The sequence below is a fragment of the Akebia trifoliata genome, chromosome 15 (genome assembly GCF_017979445.1).
Source record: "Akebia trifoliata isolate Shusen 1 chromosome 15, ASM1797944v1, whole genome shotgun sequence".
NCBI lineage: Eukaryota > Viridiplantae > Streptophyta > Magnoliopsida > Ranunculales > Lardizabalaceae > Akebia > Akebia trifoliata.
In genome coordinates, this window is record NC_141389.1 from 29194513 (window position 1) to 29211412 (window position 16900).

Genomic DNA, 16900 nt, shown 5'->3' on the forward strand with positions numbered 1-16900 from the left:
AACTACATCACCCGTGAAGATTTTCAAAATTTTTGTGCTCGGTCGCTTCACCTTGGATAGAGAATCACTGATTTCTAAATCGTCTCTATCTGTTGAAAATGGCTTCGATGGAGATGAGTAAGGGAAATTATAAAGGCACCCCGCGAATTGATGAGGGCAACCCAGTGAATTTAATGTAAGTTTCACTGTTATTAGAGCACCCCATGAAAAACATTAATGTTGACATTTAGAAGTCGACATATATATAAAATGTCGATATTTTTTATGTCAACATGGAACAAAAAGTCTTATTTAGTGTTGACATTTAGAAATATGTTGACATTAAACTATCGACATTTTAAGGAAAATATTAAGTTGCTTTTTTCTTTTGGATTGTCCTAATCGTTAATCCAACAATATGGGGTGCCTTTTATACACGGATGCCCTTAATGAATAATTGGGTTGCCTTTATAATTTCCCGATGAGAAACCTCAAATACATGTCGAGGATATTTTTGTAACATTGATAATTTTATAGACGATCCATGGTAGGGGTGTTAATGGGTACCCATTTAATCGGAAATTGAACCAGAATTGAAACCGGAACCAAATACCCTGTACCAAATCCTTTTTTATTGGAATCGATTAGAGCTGACTATTAGGTTCTATCCAATGGGTACTCGCGAATACCCGGAACTAAATTATTTTGTCATTTTTTTTTACATATTATAGATGATTTAAGGTATTTTTTTATTTAAAAAATAAATGCATGTTGTGGAGGTAATTTTTGTGATTACCTTGGTATTGTTCCTCTTCCGATCTTGTAGCCTGTAGTTCCTTATAATCATCCCAATTTTTTGTTCCACAGAACCTCCGATGCCTAAATTAATTCTAGAGACAATTTTATAAAGCTCTTTTTCAGATCAAAATTTCATACCTTCCTTGTTGTGAAACGTCCTATTTATAGATCTTTTTGATAATCTCATTCTTTTAGTAGGTTTTCAATTTATTCTCATCTCCATAGAGTTATTCCCTCCATTTCCTCAATTTTCTTCGGTCTAGATTTGATTGTCTTGATATGGATCCCTAATATTACGGGATTCGAGACGATTATTAAATTTGATTTCTCCAACTATTCTGATCCATCATTCTTTTATAAGGTCCAAATGCATATTGTGCCACATGCCCCTATTTTGCTATTCCGAGGTTGATGGATTTTTCCCTCTACACATGTTATATAAAATTCTTCAAATTTTCATACAAATTATCAATTGAAACTTAAAATGAGTTACTCTTCTACAAAATCACTACTTTTAACAAAGATAAAATTTTATTTAAAAATAATAATAATTAATATAACAAATTATAACTAATTATAACTAATATAACAAATTTTATTTAAAAAAATAATAATTAATATAACAAATTATAACTAAGTTAGTAATTTTATTGATAATATGTTAATTTTTTGAAAGGATTTTTATTTTTTACTTTATTTTTTTTATAATGATTTAAAATAATTTTTTTGTCATTCGATTCTTGAGTATCGGAATGGATGGGTACCCGGGATTTTTGACAGGTTCGGTTCCGGTTCCGGTTCCAGTACCAGTTCAATTCCATTTATTTTAAGAAGAGAACCGGAACTGACCCATTGACACCTCTTTTTGGAATGTTATCCGATCGGGTAGGGACTGGCACGATCCACGGAAAGATCCAATCCAGTGATTTACATATTCATCGGGATTCACACGATCTGGAGCAGGGGACGATGATATCTCTTTCGCGCGCGCCACGTGGCATTTCTAACTGCTTATATTCTGCATCGTGTTATCCCCCACACAGCTAGTCCCTCGCGAATCTAGTCTTCGAGTCCGCTCTCGTACTTAATGGAAGCTATGGTTCCGAAACTCTCTTCTTCCTTCGCAACCCTAAACCCTAACTGCGCCACTAGAAGATTTGCACCAATCCGGTCAGGGTTTCGAAAAATTTCTTCTTCTGCAACAGCTTCGATCCGCATAGAAGGAGAAGGAGCAGTTCAATTCGCTTCTCTCGGGCAAATCACCAGACCAGATTTCCCAATTCTTCATCAGGTGATCCGAATTATTTCGTTTTGTTTGAGTTTCTCTCTTCGCGTGATTGATTTCCTGATCAAATTTATTTCTATTTTTTGGGGCGATTTGGTTTATTAGTTTTGGATTGGAAAGAATTTGGAAAGCTATTGTTTGTTTGTTCGTGTTATTCTGCATATTTAAACTGTTTATTAATTCGAAGGAGAGTGAACTATAGATGAAATTTGGTTTGATTCTCAATATTGTTTGTTTGGCATTGGCAGGAGGTGAATAACTCGAAACTCGTCTACTTGGATAACGCTGCAACTTCTCAAAAACCTTATTCTGTTCTGAAGGCTTTACAAAACTATTATGAATCCTATAATTCGAACGTGCATCGTGGAATCCATTTCTTGAGGTATCCATTTCGTCCTGGATTTTTTTTTTAAACATTTGTGTGTGGATAGAATCAAGAAGAGAACAAATATACGTGAAATGGAGTTCTATTTCATTTGTTGTTGAAAGATGAATTATATTTATATTCCAAAGGCTCTAGATTTCAGGTTTAAAAGTCTTAAAAAGCATGTGAAGTCACTCATCCTAGTCAAATTAACTAATTTGATTGGAAAAAAAAATTCAAAACTCATGGCTCGGTTACCAATTGAATTGTCATTAATATTCACCTTTTTTTTTTTATAGATATTAATATTCAGCTTTACCCATTAGCTATTGAGGTTTACGACATACTTTGAGAAGCTCGCCTTCAAATCACTCCCACTGGTCTCCAAATTCCTCAAAGTATAAAACATACATTCTACTAGCTTCTTTTGTATATGCATTGATAATACCTTAATTGGATTGGGCTTTCCTTCAAAAAGTAGTTCCGTATGAATCTTCCATTTTCCTGCTTATTTTTTGGTTGACTATCTTGGGTGTTAGTTTTTTGGTCTCAACTCTCAAATTCTAGTCTTTTTCTCCTTTAGTGCAAAGGCTACTGATGAATATGAGTTGGCGAGGAAGAAGGTGGCAGCATTTATTAATGCATCGGATTCTAGAGAGATTGTGTTTACGAGGAATGCCACTGAAGCTATAAATCTAGTAGCCTACTCTTGGGGTCTCTCAAATTTGAAACAAGGAGATGAGGTATATTTTTCTTGTACTTCACTTTTTTCATTTTTAGTTATTTACACTGTATTGTTTATTTTCTATTGATCTTTTTCAAAAAGAAAAATAGATCGATTCACCTATCAAGAGAGATTGCTTCCATTGTAACATTATTATTAAAGAAGTTGAAGAAAAATGTATACGATATATTATAGTTCCTAGAAAGTTAATCTGGTGGATTTTATATATGAAAAAAAAAAGTGGCCTTCTTTGTTGACATTATAAAAGGCATTTTTGCTTAGTTGTAACTAATGTTAGAATTTTTGGTGATGAGACAAGAGTTTCTAGTTAAAATAGGTTAGCATCAAGGATTGGCCCTAATCAATACCTTTTTTGTACTAATCACAAATTGATTAACTGGTCCTTGGGTGCATGTTATTTGTGGATGGTGTAGAATTGGCCCGATTAAACTAGAGAGGGATACTCTTGGTAAAATATATTCAGCGTAAATTTAGTAAGGACACCTCTAGGGATGTAAACTAGTAAAGTTGACAGGCAAGAAATACACTATAAAGACCGCTTTCTTTTATTGGTGCTCAATTATCCCTAACGATGGAGAAATTCGAGGTGTGACCAATATAATTGTGTTGTATGGATAACGTGAAGGACTACCTCTGATATGACCAAATGTACTGTTAAGTGTTAAGCCTTAAGCCTTCCAATTAAATGCATGTGGCAATGGTAAGACGAGCCATACTTTACTAATTTGAATGTTAGACAATAAAAAAACAACATATTGATAGAATGGAGTAGCAAATATGATGTTGAGATGGAGGAGTGTTAACACAAACGATGATAAAAATAAAATTAAGTAAACTCATAATTGGAGATAAAATAAAGAAAGTTGATTGGAATGGTTTGAGCATGTACAAGAAAGTCCAATGGTGGTACCAATGATGTGGATGGAGAGAGTAAGAAAAAGATTGAAGAACACATGTATTGACCAAAGGTATGACTCAAGATAAAGTTGAATGGTGAAATAGGTTTCATGCAGTTAGCCCCAATTGGATGAGGCATAGAGGAATAATGTATGTTGCATGGGTTATGAGATCCACACACTATGTTGGTTGATGTATAAAATGTAAATCATGCCAAGTCAATTTCCCTAATTTATATAGCATGATGGTCTTTGTAGTTCTGCTAAAAATTCTTTATTTTATTTATTTATTTTTAAGATTTGAGCTGCCTGTTGTTGCCACATCCAAGTCGTTTTGTCACCTTGCTTGTTAAATTTGGTGCCCCTTACTTCCCACTTCCAAAGAGTTGGTGCAAGTGCAATACATAATTGTTTCCTAGTCGAGGTGTTGAAGTCTTGGATATTGAAGTATTGGGGGCTACATTTGAGGTACCTGTATTCCCTAGGATTAAATTTCAACACTCGAGTGATTCAGCTGACCCTTTGTAGTTTTACCCCCCAGGTACATAGTTGGGATACTATGACGAGCGTTCAAAAATGAAACAATCAGCTAGTTGATATCTTCACCAAGACTCTTATCTTTATCTCAGCACCATGATCTTTTAACCCGGCTTTTGTTGCTCCTATGGATGAGTGTAAGAGAAAAGATTAATTTTATCTTTTCATTTCTTGTTCTTTTGTTATTTAAGTGGGAGAAGACAGTAATCTAACCTAGGTCTATGCTATCACCACTCAAAATCTTTAAATTTTACCTTCAGGGCGTTTTATTTTCTTCAATTGCCCTTGTATGTTCTATGTTAGGGTTATATTCATGTCCAGATAATTGCACCAAACACGAAACACTCAAAGTGGGTCTTCTTCTTCCATCGTTCATGATATGACATAAGGCAGGGAAGCACCTTCTCACATTTGGGCATAGCAGATGCCCCAATTAGAAGGGCCATGCTACCAAAAAAAATTCCACCCCAATTCTTTCCCAAACACTTATTTTCATTTACTTCTATTCCATTCTTACACTCTCTCTCTTTTTAACACACCCCAATCTAGGCACACTTATCTGTTAAAACATTCAACATTGAAACTCGTGTGCTAATCACATTCTTTAAACAGTGATATTTCTTTTACACTATGGGAGGCTTTAATTTTACTAATTACCAAAGACTTACAGCTTCTGATATTCTGTTCTCACTATGTCTGTCATTTTCAGTCTCATTTTTCCTTGACATTTTTTTTTGCAGATTGTTCTTACAGTTGCTGAACATCACAGTGCTATAGTTCCTTGGCAATTTGTAGCTCAAAAGACTGGTGCCAGTCTGAAGTTTGTCAATTTAACAGAAGAAGAAGTTCCAGATATTGAGAAGTTGAAAGAAATGCTTTCAAAAAAGACAAAACTTGTGGTTGTCCATCATGTCTCGAACACTCTTGGTAGGTGTTTTCCTCCGTTCAACTCTTCTTTTTCTATAATGTTCCAATATTTTACTCCTCCAATTATGACGAGCATTCTATTTTTGATGGGTAAGATGGACTTGAACCCACGAGCTCAAAGTTGCTTTGCAATGTGTCAAACCAACTGAGCTATGGGTCCAAAGCCCTATGACTAGCATTCTTTTGTCATTATATTGGCATTTACATGGCACTTGTCATAATTAGACAAAGACTGATAAAGGAAAATTCAAGACTACTGTTCAGGTACTAGTTTTTCAACCGATGACCATCTAGGATCCAGTCATAGTCACGGTTTAAGCATGTGTGCTCTATATCATATTTGTAGACATGTCAAGTCTTGGATTGCTTTTTCATAATTCCAGACAGATTCTTTAAAAGAATCGCTTATTGTAGAAATGACACAGTTGCTTGGATTATAGGCGTTTATTTATGTCAACATTTGTGTTGTATAATCCACAACTGATTAATTATTTGTTAATTGTATTTTCCAAAAAAGAGAGTTCTCTTCTGATAATAGTAGTTAAATATTTTCTTTTGGAAAAGAAAAGATGAAACAAAAATTGCCACAATCTAATATTCTCCTTTTGTAGGCTCTTTTCTTCCTATCGATGATATCACGCTTTGGTCTCATAATGTTGGTGCTAAAGTGCTCATAGATGCTTGTCAAAGTGTTCCACACATGGTGGTTGATGTGCAGAGTCTAGATGCCGATTTCCTTGTTGCATCTTCACACAAGGTTCGAGATATTCAGGATCTTTCTTTTCATTCTTAGTAGATATGCATTGTCAACTATGTTACTAAATTCTGCCCCCCTAAGAATTCATATCACCAAGTTAAGGAATAAACATGTCTCAGATGTGTGGGCCTACAGGCGTTGGATTCTTGTACGGAAAAGGCGAACTCTTGTCTTCCATGCCTCCTTTCTTAGGTGAGCTTATTTGGCCTATACTACCCTAGCTTTATAGGAGAGTGCTTGTTCTGTAAAAGTTTCTTCTAGTTATTTCATCTGGAGTAGCGCCTTTGACATCCAAGTTTGTTCGGAAGCTTTTTAACCACTGTGGCTAATGTTGTTTTTCTGTTCAAGGTGGTGGTGAAATGATCGCTGATGTATTTCTAGACCATTCCACTTATGCAGAGCCTCCTTCCAGGTTGGTGAGCTTGTTTAAAGCTTTTACAACCAAGAGTCAACCTATTAGATAATAAGAGCTCATGTCAGGACAGGAAGAAAAGAGCAGCAGCCTGCCTCCTTTACCATACACGATGCATGCTCCTTTGCATGGAATGAATGGGGTGGAGTTGGAATCTGTTTGATAGTCTGACCCCGGAGATTCTATACCCACAAATAAATCTGAGCAGAGATTGACCAACAATCTGATTTATCACATTCTTTTGGACCGTAAAAATAATATGGTGGATGGTCTATATTAATACAAAGATTGGGTAGTTAAGAACACATATTGGATAGTTAAAACACCCGACTTAAATTTCTTCCTTGAAGATTACATTTCTGATTCACCAAATTCTGTTCATAGCTCCTCTTCTTTCCTCTTGTCCTAACAACTCCATTTTTTTTTTCCTTCCGGTTTTATAGTTTTTTGTTCCTTTTTGGCTAGGTATACTTTAAAAATGCAAGGCTATGTTATATGCTGTAAATCTTCCTAAAGATAATCTAGAGGTACTGTAAAGGCTATGTATTATTCTATAAAGTTATTCAGAATACATATCCACAAAAAAAAAGGTTATCTTAGTGTGGCAGAATTTTTAGTGTTATGACAGGAAGGGATTGCATTTTACCTGTGAATTACATTACTTTTTCTCCCATGGAATTTCCAGCAGAAGATTAGCGATGGTAACAGACTGAGAGTAGTTCCCCTGCTATGAAATTTGGGCACCATCTCTCTGCTTGGTGGCATCAACACTTGGGCAGTCCTACAAAAATAAATGCTCCAATCCAATTAAAAAGTTCAGGAATGGAAAATGCATATTATATATGCAAGTATAGAGATCAATTTAATTTGTAAAGTGGGCCTATGAGCTTCCAAATGAATTGCTGAAATTCTTAAGGGAACTTTTGTCATTATGACCAAGGTTTAAAATATTGTATCGATTAAACGTTTTGGTTAATGAAAAAATCAAGACGGCATCAGCCGATACATTTGATAAAACCAATACATTCTGATTCGTACCCGATAAATTCCCAAAACATTCAATGTTTCGGGGTCAAGGTTTTGTATCGGTCTTGGCCGATACTGATACGTATCAACTGATGCATTCCAATATTTTAAACCATGATTATGAGTTTATGACCACTAATCCTGAATTACGGAAGGAAGGAGAAATTCCTCTATTTCAACCTTAACTTCTTTGGGGATATCCTTGCATTTCAAATTCTTGCCATAAGAATTCATTTTACATGGTTATTTTAATTCACTTGGCCGGGTGTTCATTAACTATTTAACTGGACCAGGTTTGAGGCTGGAACACCTGCAATTGGGGAGGCCATAGGGCTAGGAGCAGCAATTGATTATTTGTCAGGGATTGGAATGCAAAAGATCCATGATTATGAGGTGAGGATTATTCCTTCCATTTTCTTCTGCTACCTTGCACTCATTTTATATCAACTTTTGAAGTATGGGATCGTTACGCAGTCAAACCTTCTCTTCTGTGTGTTTGATGTGCGGGAATAGGAAATCTAAGGCCTCGCCTTGAGGCTCCATTGCTTTGAATAGAAGTTCTTCTAATGAAGTCACTTCTGTAAGAATTGTGCTTGCATGTACAATTTTTTGGTGGTAGCCTTTGGGAATTGCTTTTAGGGGTCCAGAATTTGTTGGGGGGTTTGGTAAACCGTTTCTGCATATCAAAATTGTGTTTAAATGATCATATTGCCCCTTCAACAAGTGGAGCATACCATACACTAATACCAATTTTTTTTATTTGGTTGGGATCCGCTGACTCCTAAGAATGACTCATGAAAAAACCACATGATCCCAACCCTTTAAACACAAAATCATATGGTTGAGATTTATGAGTATCTTGATGACACAAATCTTGGATATACTTATCCCAAAAATAAATCTCAACTGTTGGATTTTGCATTTAAAGGGTTGGGATCATGTGTTTTTTCCACGAGTCATTCTTAGGAGTCAAGGGATCCTGACCCTTTTTTTTTTGTTTAAAAAAGGTTATAATGAGTATGAGCACGTATTTTGTAGGTCCCATTATATTTATATACATTCAGGAGAGTAGGCAATCTTTCCCAACTTGAGGGCCATGATAATAGATAAAAGAGAAAAAATGAACAAGATGACAATCACCTTAGAACACTTCAAATCACTCAAGGGCAATAACTATAAATAAAAATCAATCTGTTTTGAGCATTGCCACCATGTTGATGGGCCAGCCAATATAGCGTCTGCTATTGTATCCCATTTTGATTCCATCTCTTTTAGACATTGCGACTGCCCAACTATATCCAGATCAGGTACATCATTAGATTGTTTGGACTATCCTTCAAAGCAATCCTTATCATTATAATGTATTCTTCATCAACTATGCATTCTTCTAACTTGTCAGATGAAATTGTAAATGGCCATTCATGCAACGACAATATACACCTGTGTTTCTAATAACTAGGGGGGCATGTGATTCAAAATGGACCAAGAGACTTGGACAACACCGAAAGAATACTCCATTTGGCTTTCTGATGTAGCTCATTGAGTTAACCATGGGTTGATTGATGCTATTTTGGCTCATGTTTGAGGTTCATCCTCATCCCATCTCAACTTTAGATATACTTTAGGATTAGGTTTTATTATCGTTGTGTGAGATGAATGCAATTCAACACCTAGTAAATAATTCCTTCTACAAGGTAAAAAATCCACCGGGTTGGATGTCAGTCTATGTTCTTAAACTGGTTTCTGGCCTTATGTTATCTTTGTTTTACAGACTGAACTGGCTAGTTATCTCTATGAAAGCCTGCGCGCTCTTCCCAATATCCACGTATATGGCCCTGTTCCTTCACAAACTGTCCGCCGTGCTGCTCTTTGTTCATTTAATGTTGAAAATGTCCACCCAACAGACATTGCAACTTTTCTCGATCAGCAGGTATGACAATAGAACCTAGTCACTATGTTTAAGTTGCTATTATCTTTCTCTCTTTCTTTCGATTATGAAAATAAAAATATCTGCAACCTGAGAAGGGATGACAATTAGAGAGTTATAAAATTGGAAGCTATTATGATAATGGTGTGTCTTTCAGCCAGTATCATGGAAAGCTAAGTGCAGTTTTGTGTTCTCCCAAAGAAGTCAGGCTCTTTGTTGGACAGTTATCTCATGTGAGGGTGTTTTAGTAATAACAATGGGATGCAAAAGGTGCTGTTTATTACCAAAATCCCCTTGCACTGGGAAGATGTCAAAAACAATGAGGGCCTTTCCTTCTTACTTTCTTTATTATGTGGATATGTGAGAGGAGGGACGAGGAGGAATTTGTTTTCAAAAACGTTTGTTTACATTTTATTTTTCTTGATGATGTAGATGTGAGCATGCCATGTCGACACTTTAAACATGCCATAAAGCTTATATATGTCATCTCTTGGAAACAGGATAGTTGTTGGGTGAATCTGAGATTCAATTGTCAAGCATTGGTTAGACAATTTAGACTGATATTCATGTCTATTGTAGCATCACATTATTACCCATGATGAATTCTCAAATTTTATGTCTTAATGTTGGTAATTGACAATCCATCGAACTCACAGTTGAGACGACCTTGAGGAACACGTGAGATCATAATTCATAACAAAAGAAAACAATAAATGTTAAAATCCTTGAGGGATGGCATGACTATGAATCGTGACACATTGTGGGGGATGACTCCCTATTTTCACGATATAAACCGACACAGTGCCATCTCTCTCTTCAACAAGTTCTTGCTCGTAAAGAAGGCATCGACATGCATGCATTACTACAATGAAGTTTAATGGATATTAATCATCTATAGATATACCTGATGGTTTGTGTTATTTTGTTTTAGTATGGAGTGGCCATTCGATCGGGACACCACTGTGCTCAGCCTCTGCACCGGTACTTAGGAGTCAGTTCAAGTGCTCGGGCTAGCCTCCATTTCTACAACACCAAAGAAGACGTTGATACCTTCATCTCAGCATTAAAAGAAACTATCAGCTTCTTCACTTCCTTCCAGTAAAAAGGTACTCCCTCCCCTCTCTATGGTTCTCCTTACTCGGTACTCCTTACTCCTTGCTTGTAAGATTGTATTGTTTGTTCAATTTATCTCTTCATCTATTTATAATCTAACTTAAAGCAAGGTAATACCCTTGCATCTCTTTCTTTTGATGTGGTGGCTAGCACCACTTTTGTAGTTCTCTTAAAAGTCAGAATATTTTGAAACTTGATACATCCCGTGGTTTCTGTCTATTTACCATTATATCCATGACCCACTCCATGGGTTAAGAGTCGCACCGAGAATTTAATTGGTGGGTTGGATCATTGACATTTCTTTTTGGGAATTGAATGTTACATGTGCAGTTTTAATGTTAAGAACATTAAGGAATGCTAAACTCGATAAAGAGCAGACAATCAAAAACCCCCAACATAACAATGCCGATTTTTGTTTTTTGTTTTTTTTTTTTATAAATATATATGGTGAAACCAACTTGGCTACATGTATATGTTCTATGGGATTTTTTTTTCTCTCTCCGAACCTTGATTCCTAGGTCGACTTGTTTGGGGAATAATGAGGATTGGGGTTGGTACAAGGGGATTCAGGTCCTACAGCATTTAAGGCTTGTTCCTCCATTCCACTGCATAGATCCACATCTGATATTAATAAAACTGTGTTCAGAATCAAATTACTATAGTGGTTCTCTGTATTTAATTTTCAGATATTTTTGGCCATTAGTGCATGAGTATTTCTTTTGGGCTCTGTATGGAAGAGAAAGCTTACACAACCAAGATTTTTTTTGCAATGGAGGGAACAAAAGACAAATTCTACTGTCTCGGAATTGTCAAAGGAATATTTTTTATGAAAAAAAATAAAATTAGGTCTACATGGGGCCATAGAGATTGATTGTTGACCACGATGGTTAGAAAATTTGTTCTCAACCTCATGGTTTGACATACTCTTTGAAGCCTTCAAAATTCAAAACATTGTTGTTTACTAGGAAAGATGTCAAGATCAGGTGTGTTTGATGTATGGCCAAAGACGTTAGTTGCATATCAGGAGCTATTATTTATTTTTATTTTTTTAAAATGGGGATAGTTGTATTAACCTAGACATAAACAAAGAACGGCTGAGATGGGATGATATTATTCCAAGTGATTCTCAAGAAAATTATATCCCTAAAAAAAATTAGTACTGCTCCCTAGAAAAAAAAAAGTATTATTGACTGTCTCCACCTTAAACTCTTGGCTATAGTGGTGGATCTTTAGAGCTTCTCCGATCTAGGGCACAGATGTGGTGACTATGAAAGAACTTTCTATGTAGGGTTGGCAATGATATGAAATATACTCAATGTTCAAAGTGGTCCAAACTGATCTGAAAAAAATATGAAAAATTGGATTCGGATTTAAATCTTAGATCAGAAATAATTTTGGAACAGATTAGGATGTACCCTAATCCGATTTAAACATATTTCAATAATTTTTATTATTATTCTTAATTTCATATAAATACATATAGATAAAATGTTTTAGTCTTTTTTTATTTTCTCTATATTTATGGTAGGAAAAGTAGATTTTTAAAATTTTATATGATTTTTGAACATTGATAATTTTAAAATAAGGCATGTGTTCCAATCGGATTGGATCTCAGATTGAATTCACAATTCATTAATCCATTTGGGTCGATCTGGTACATCTTTAAAAGGATCGGTATTGGAGTGGCACTGATCTGGTACCAAATCGAACCGCTGCGAGCCCTACTCCTATGCCCAAATAAGAATGGTTTCTCGTATCAATGAAGATGCAAAATGTCCCTTGTACATATCTTTTCTATTTATAAACATCTTTTATAATCATCCTATCCTTCACAATCTCTTCGTGATATATTAAGGGAAAATAACATTTATTGGATTCTTGTGGATTAATTATGAAGTGGGGTCATACAAGAATAGAACTCTCTTAAATGAAGAATAACCGGTCTTAAGTGTTAAATATTATTAAGCTGTTCCCTTGCCCACTTTAGAGGGTACTTGTCTTGTCTATAGGTCTAGGGCGTTAGTTGGGTTCCCATGAAGGTGGACTAGAGGTACCATGGGCTAGGTCACATCATTCGGATGTGTAGAAACTTGATGGAATTTTTAGTGAAAAAACCAAAGATTTTTTTACTTGGTGGTTAAGGTGAGGTTAAAAGTGATGGAGTTTTTGGCCAGAGGTCCTGTTTTTACTAGTCTATTGAGAAGATTGAAGTTAAGGACATAACGTCAATTTGAAAAAACAGGCATCTCGATAACATTCATCAAAACAGGGAGGGGGAGGGTGTTTAAATCGGCGTAAAATTTAATAATTTCTTTTCATTATAATGATGCCATGATTGATGAATTTTTTTTTATATTTCTTGTGTATCCCAAGGCAAATGATCTACAATTTTGTGATGGGAAAGTGTGTCGAGGGAGGGGGGAGTTAGAAAATCCTTGCACTTTTATAAGAAACTCTCTTCTGATCGTGAGAAAAAGGATTTACAAATCTCGACTGGAGGTTTTGTGTTTTACAAATCTCGAGGTCCTTTTTGATGGTGGATGAACTTTAATCAGACCTCTTTTTCTTTATCTTAGTAAGGATAGTTGGACTACTTTTCTATAGGATCATGATTTTTGGACCTACCTCTTAATGGATTTTCAGACATGGAAATCCAATCTTATTGATGATTTTTATCTCTTAGATTTGAGCATTTTAAACCATAAAGTAGGATCATTGTCTGAACCCCATTAGAAACGGTAAAGGTTGAAAAGACCCCTATTATATTATTTAATTCAAACATCTCTTTCCCATATCATGCTTCACTAACTAACGATGTTTATCTTCCAAACTAACGGGGCTGTTATGATATTTATACGACAGCGTTTTATAATTTGGAAACATATTGTTTCCATAGATTTTTTTTTCATCATAAATATCATTCTTTTATAAGTAAATAAATAAATAAAAAAAATCAGATAATTTTAAAAAAATTAATCCTTATTTTAAAATATATTTGACAATGTTTGACTCTCTTTAATACCTCCAAAAACTTCTCTCATATATATATATATATGAGAGAAGTTTTTGGAGGTATTAAAGAGAGTCAAACATTGTCAAATATATTTTAAAATAAGGATTAAATTTTTTAAAATTATCTATTTTTATTTTTTTAAATGATCTTTACGATGAAAAAATCATATATATATATATATATATATATATATGAGAAGTTTTTGGAGGTATTAAAGAGAGTCAAACATTGTCAAATATATTTTAAAATAAGAATTAATTTTTTAAAATTATCTGATTTTTTTTTTAAATGATCTTTATGATGAAAAAATCATCATCATAAAAAATCAGTTTATTTTAAAAAAATTAAATCTTAATTTTTAAGGTTGAAGAATCGAATTTTATAAATCACTTTTAATGAGATTAAAAATTTATAATAAATTGATTATTTTATTATTATTAAAGATCATTTTCATAAAAAATCAATCCATCCATAATATTAACGCCAACCTATATATGTACACACATATTTTACCGCAATCGAAACGTGTTAGATATCCAGATTACTTGGCGCAATGCTTTGTGGGTCCTACAAATCGGTCTACCCACAACCAACATCAAACACTATTTTGTCGTTTTTCTTTACTTTTCTTCAAAATGCAGCATTTTAGAGAAGGATTGCCAGCCGCCTTCGGTACTTTCTGTTTAGTCTAAATCCCCACTATACATGCGTGACCAATGGGACGGCTCTTCACACTTTAATTACCAAACTAACCATTCCCCTCCTCTACATTTCCATTTTTTTAAGGGATACTTTCGTAATATTTATGATTTTGGCTGTGATAATTATAAATTGGTGGGACCCAATACACCAGCTACTAGCTTCAGTCCCAGTAAGAAGTCACCTCACCATATGACGAAGGCCCAATTTGCGTTCTATATTATGACACGCGTCCCACATAACCGGTTTTTTAAAGAGAGCCGCCCATTACAAACCGGTGAAAGAAGATTCAACGAAAATATAATAAAATATTTAAATAAACTCTTTAATTTTCCACGTCAAAGCGTGGAGATCAAGGAAACAACCCCAAACGCTACTCATAGAGACTCTTTTGCTTCACAGCTTTTTCACTCGCACAGACCGAAAAAAAAAAAAAACATAAATACAATAATAATTTTTAAATTATATAATATAGTTAATAAAAACAGTTTTTTTAGGACAAAATCGATGTATTTAAAGGATATTTACCTCGCAAATGTACGTTTAAATCCGCCAAATGCCCTGATGAATTTGCTGATTCGATATTGGAACAAGGGATTGATCGGGGGGGCATTTTGGTAATTTCGATAAGATACTTTTGTTCTTCTCTAGAATCTGAGGAGCTCGAGTGAGAAGTCTTCCATGTCAAACTCGCTGAATTCTTCTTCGCCAAAGTATTTTTTCGGCAATTTAAGTTCTGGAAACGGCAAGTCTATGTTAAACCCAAAAGCGTCCACGTCAACGTAACGGAAATTATCAACTGGCGTTAAATCACCGTGACGAAGTACCGAAGTAGGAGACAAAGCAGAAGAATTGGAGAAGGCGTTGTCGCTTCTGTTACCGTTAGAAAACGTTTCTTCTGATTTATTGAGGATAGGAAAATTTGTAACGGCGTCAGGACCTTTTAATCTAACGGCAGCGTCATCATAAACGATTGCCGCTTCTTCCGGCGTATCGTACGTTCCGAGCCATAACCTTTTACGACGTACAGGATCTCGTATCTCTGCCGCCCAACGACCCCACGGTCTTTGTCGAACGCCTCTGAACCTTTTCCGGCGATTTTCGTCAGATTCTGGTAACTGGACACTTCTCTTCTTCACTGATACATCGCGGCGCACTTTAGCAGGTGCTTCAATGTTGATTTCTCTAACGTGTCTCTTCACTCGCCGTACAAATTGTGCCTCATCGTCGCTGGACGAGTCAGTTGCGTCCACATCTGTGAAGATAATTCTCACAACTTGCTGGCGCACTAATCTCGTTTCCGGCTTAGGATCGCCGTTTTCCAGTAAATTTCGTGCAAATTTCCGATCAGATATTAGTTTCCTAGTCGTGATTACGTGTTCAGAGAACTTCACTGTCTGCGCTTCATCCATATTGGAGGTTTTACTGAAGAAACAGTTTCGATTTGTACCGACCGTCGGATTCGTAGTAAGTGATAACGGATCGAACGAAGAGATATGCGTTTCCTCTGCTGCATCAAAACGAGCAGAGAAAAGCATCTCACAGTCCAATCGAAGAACAGATGAAACTTTTTCTTTTATAATCGAAGTACTTTAAAGAAAACTCAAGCAAAACTTGGATCGGATCACAAAAGGCTTCGAAAACTATTAAAAAACGAAACCCTTCAGTAAAACAAGCTCTTCGTTTCCTCGATTTGCGTTTCAGAAACACGAAACTGTAGACTTCGAGATCCTTTTTTTTTTCTTTCTATTATTAAAAGGAAAGATGAGATCTAGGATTCCAGAAAGGTTTCCTTTAGTAGAAAACTCCCCTGTTCCTTCGATTGAACGAAGCTTCTTGCAGATAGAGGTGTTGTACTTAGTTCAGTAGTACTGTAGAACTAGATCTAGCTTAAAACTTCAAAGAATTTGCTCTGAATCGCCGAATATCAGAGTGAAGTTTCAAGGATTTTAACCCCCCCCAAAAAAAAAACTCTCTCTCTCTCTTCTTCGATTTTGGCGGGAAAGAGTAGATAAGATCGAAAGTCTGTTAGAAAGGAGAGAGAGAGAGAGAGAGAGAGAGGGAGAGAGGGAGACAGAGGTGATGAAGGGAGTGTACGAGGGGTTATTTATAGTGCACGGGTTTAAAGTGAGGGTTCCGCCTTCGGCTTGGCTTACATTTGTGAGTTGAAACCAGAATATCTCCCCTCCCAGCCAGCTGTCCTTTATGACGCGATACTCGAAGGTGTAATTGAGCCTTTGAAAGTACTAAACTACCCTTATCTTGACGTAACATTTGGAGCCTATGTTATTATAGTTATAAATTCGGAAAACTCGATTAGGATGTCCAACTTGTGTAATTAAAAACTTATAAAATTAAAACAAACCCTTTCCTTACTGTCATGATATGGAAAAAGGCATTACTAAGTTCTGTCCACCGTAAA

General features: G+C 35.5%; 2 protein-coding genes across 2 annotated transcripts; one reads left to right on the forward strand and one right to left on the reverse strand.

Annotated features, from left to right (window-relative positions):
* Positions 1-1810: 1810 nt before the first annotated feature.
* Positions 1811-11803, forward strand: CPNIFS (chloroplastic NIFS-like cysteine desulfurase). Its single transcript, XM_086425462.1, has 10 exons — positions 1811-2068; positions 2311-2444; positions 3010-3169; positions 5345-5531; positions 6143-6288; positions 6408-6480; positions 6637-6700; positions 8020-8119; positions 9498-9656; positions 10585-11803. The coding sequence occupies exons 1-10, from the start codon at positions 1865-1867 to the stop codon at positions 10753-10755; spliced, it is 1398 nt and encodes a 465-aa protein (XP_086281588.1). The 5' UTR covers positions 1811-1864; the 3' UTR covers positions 10756-11803.
* Positions 11804-14777: 2974 nt separating this feature from the next.
* Positions 14778-16558, reverse strand: LOC147385151 (pathogenesis-related genes transcriptional activator PTI6-like). The gene has a single exon (XM_086426525.1). The coding sequence runs from the start codon at positions 16014-16016 to the stop codon at positions 15126-15128; it is 891 nt and encodes a 296-aa protein (XP_086282651.1). The 5' UTR covers positions 16017-16558; the 3' UTR covers positions 14778-15125.
* Between the last annotated feature and the right edge of the window lie 342 nt (positions 16559-16900).

Bases quoted from the DNA above. Each gene is read 5' to 3' on its own strand.
- LOC147385151 (XM_086426525.1), bottom strand. From the start codon at position 16,016: ATGCTTTTCTCTGCTCGTTTTGATGCAGCAGAGGAAACGCATATCTCT.
- CPNIFS (XM_086425462.1), top strand. From the start codon at position 1,865: ATGGAAGCTATGGTTCCGAAACTCTCTTCTTCCTTCGCAACCCTAAAC. The intron at 2,445-3,009 runs GTATCCATTTCG...TTTCTCCTTTAG, and splicing joins CGTGGAATCCATTTCTTGAG to TGCAAAGGCTACTGATGAAT. The intron at 5,532-6,142 runs GTAGGTGTTTTC...CTCCTTTTGTAG, and splicing joins TCATGTCTCGAACACTCTTG to GCTCTTTTCTTCCTATCGAT.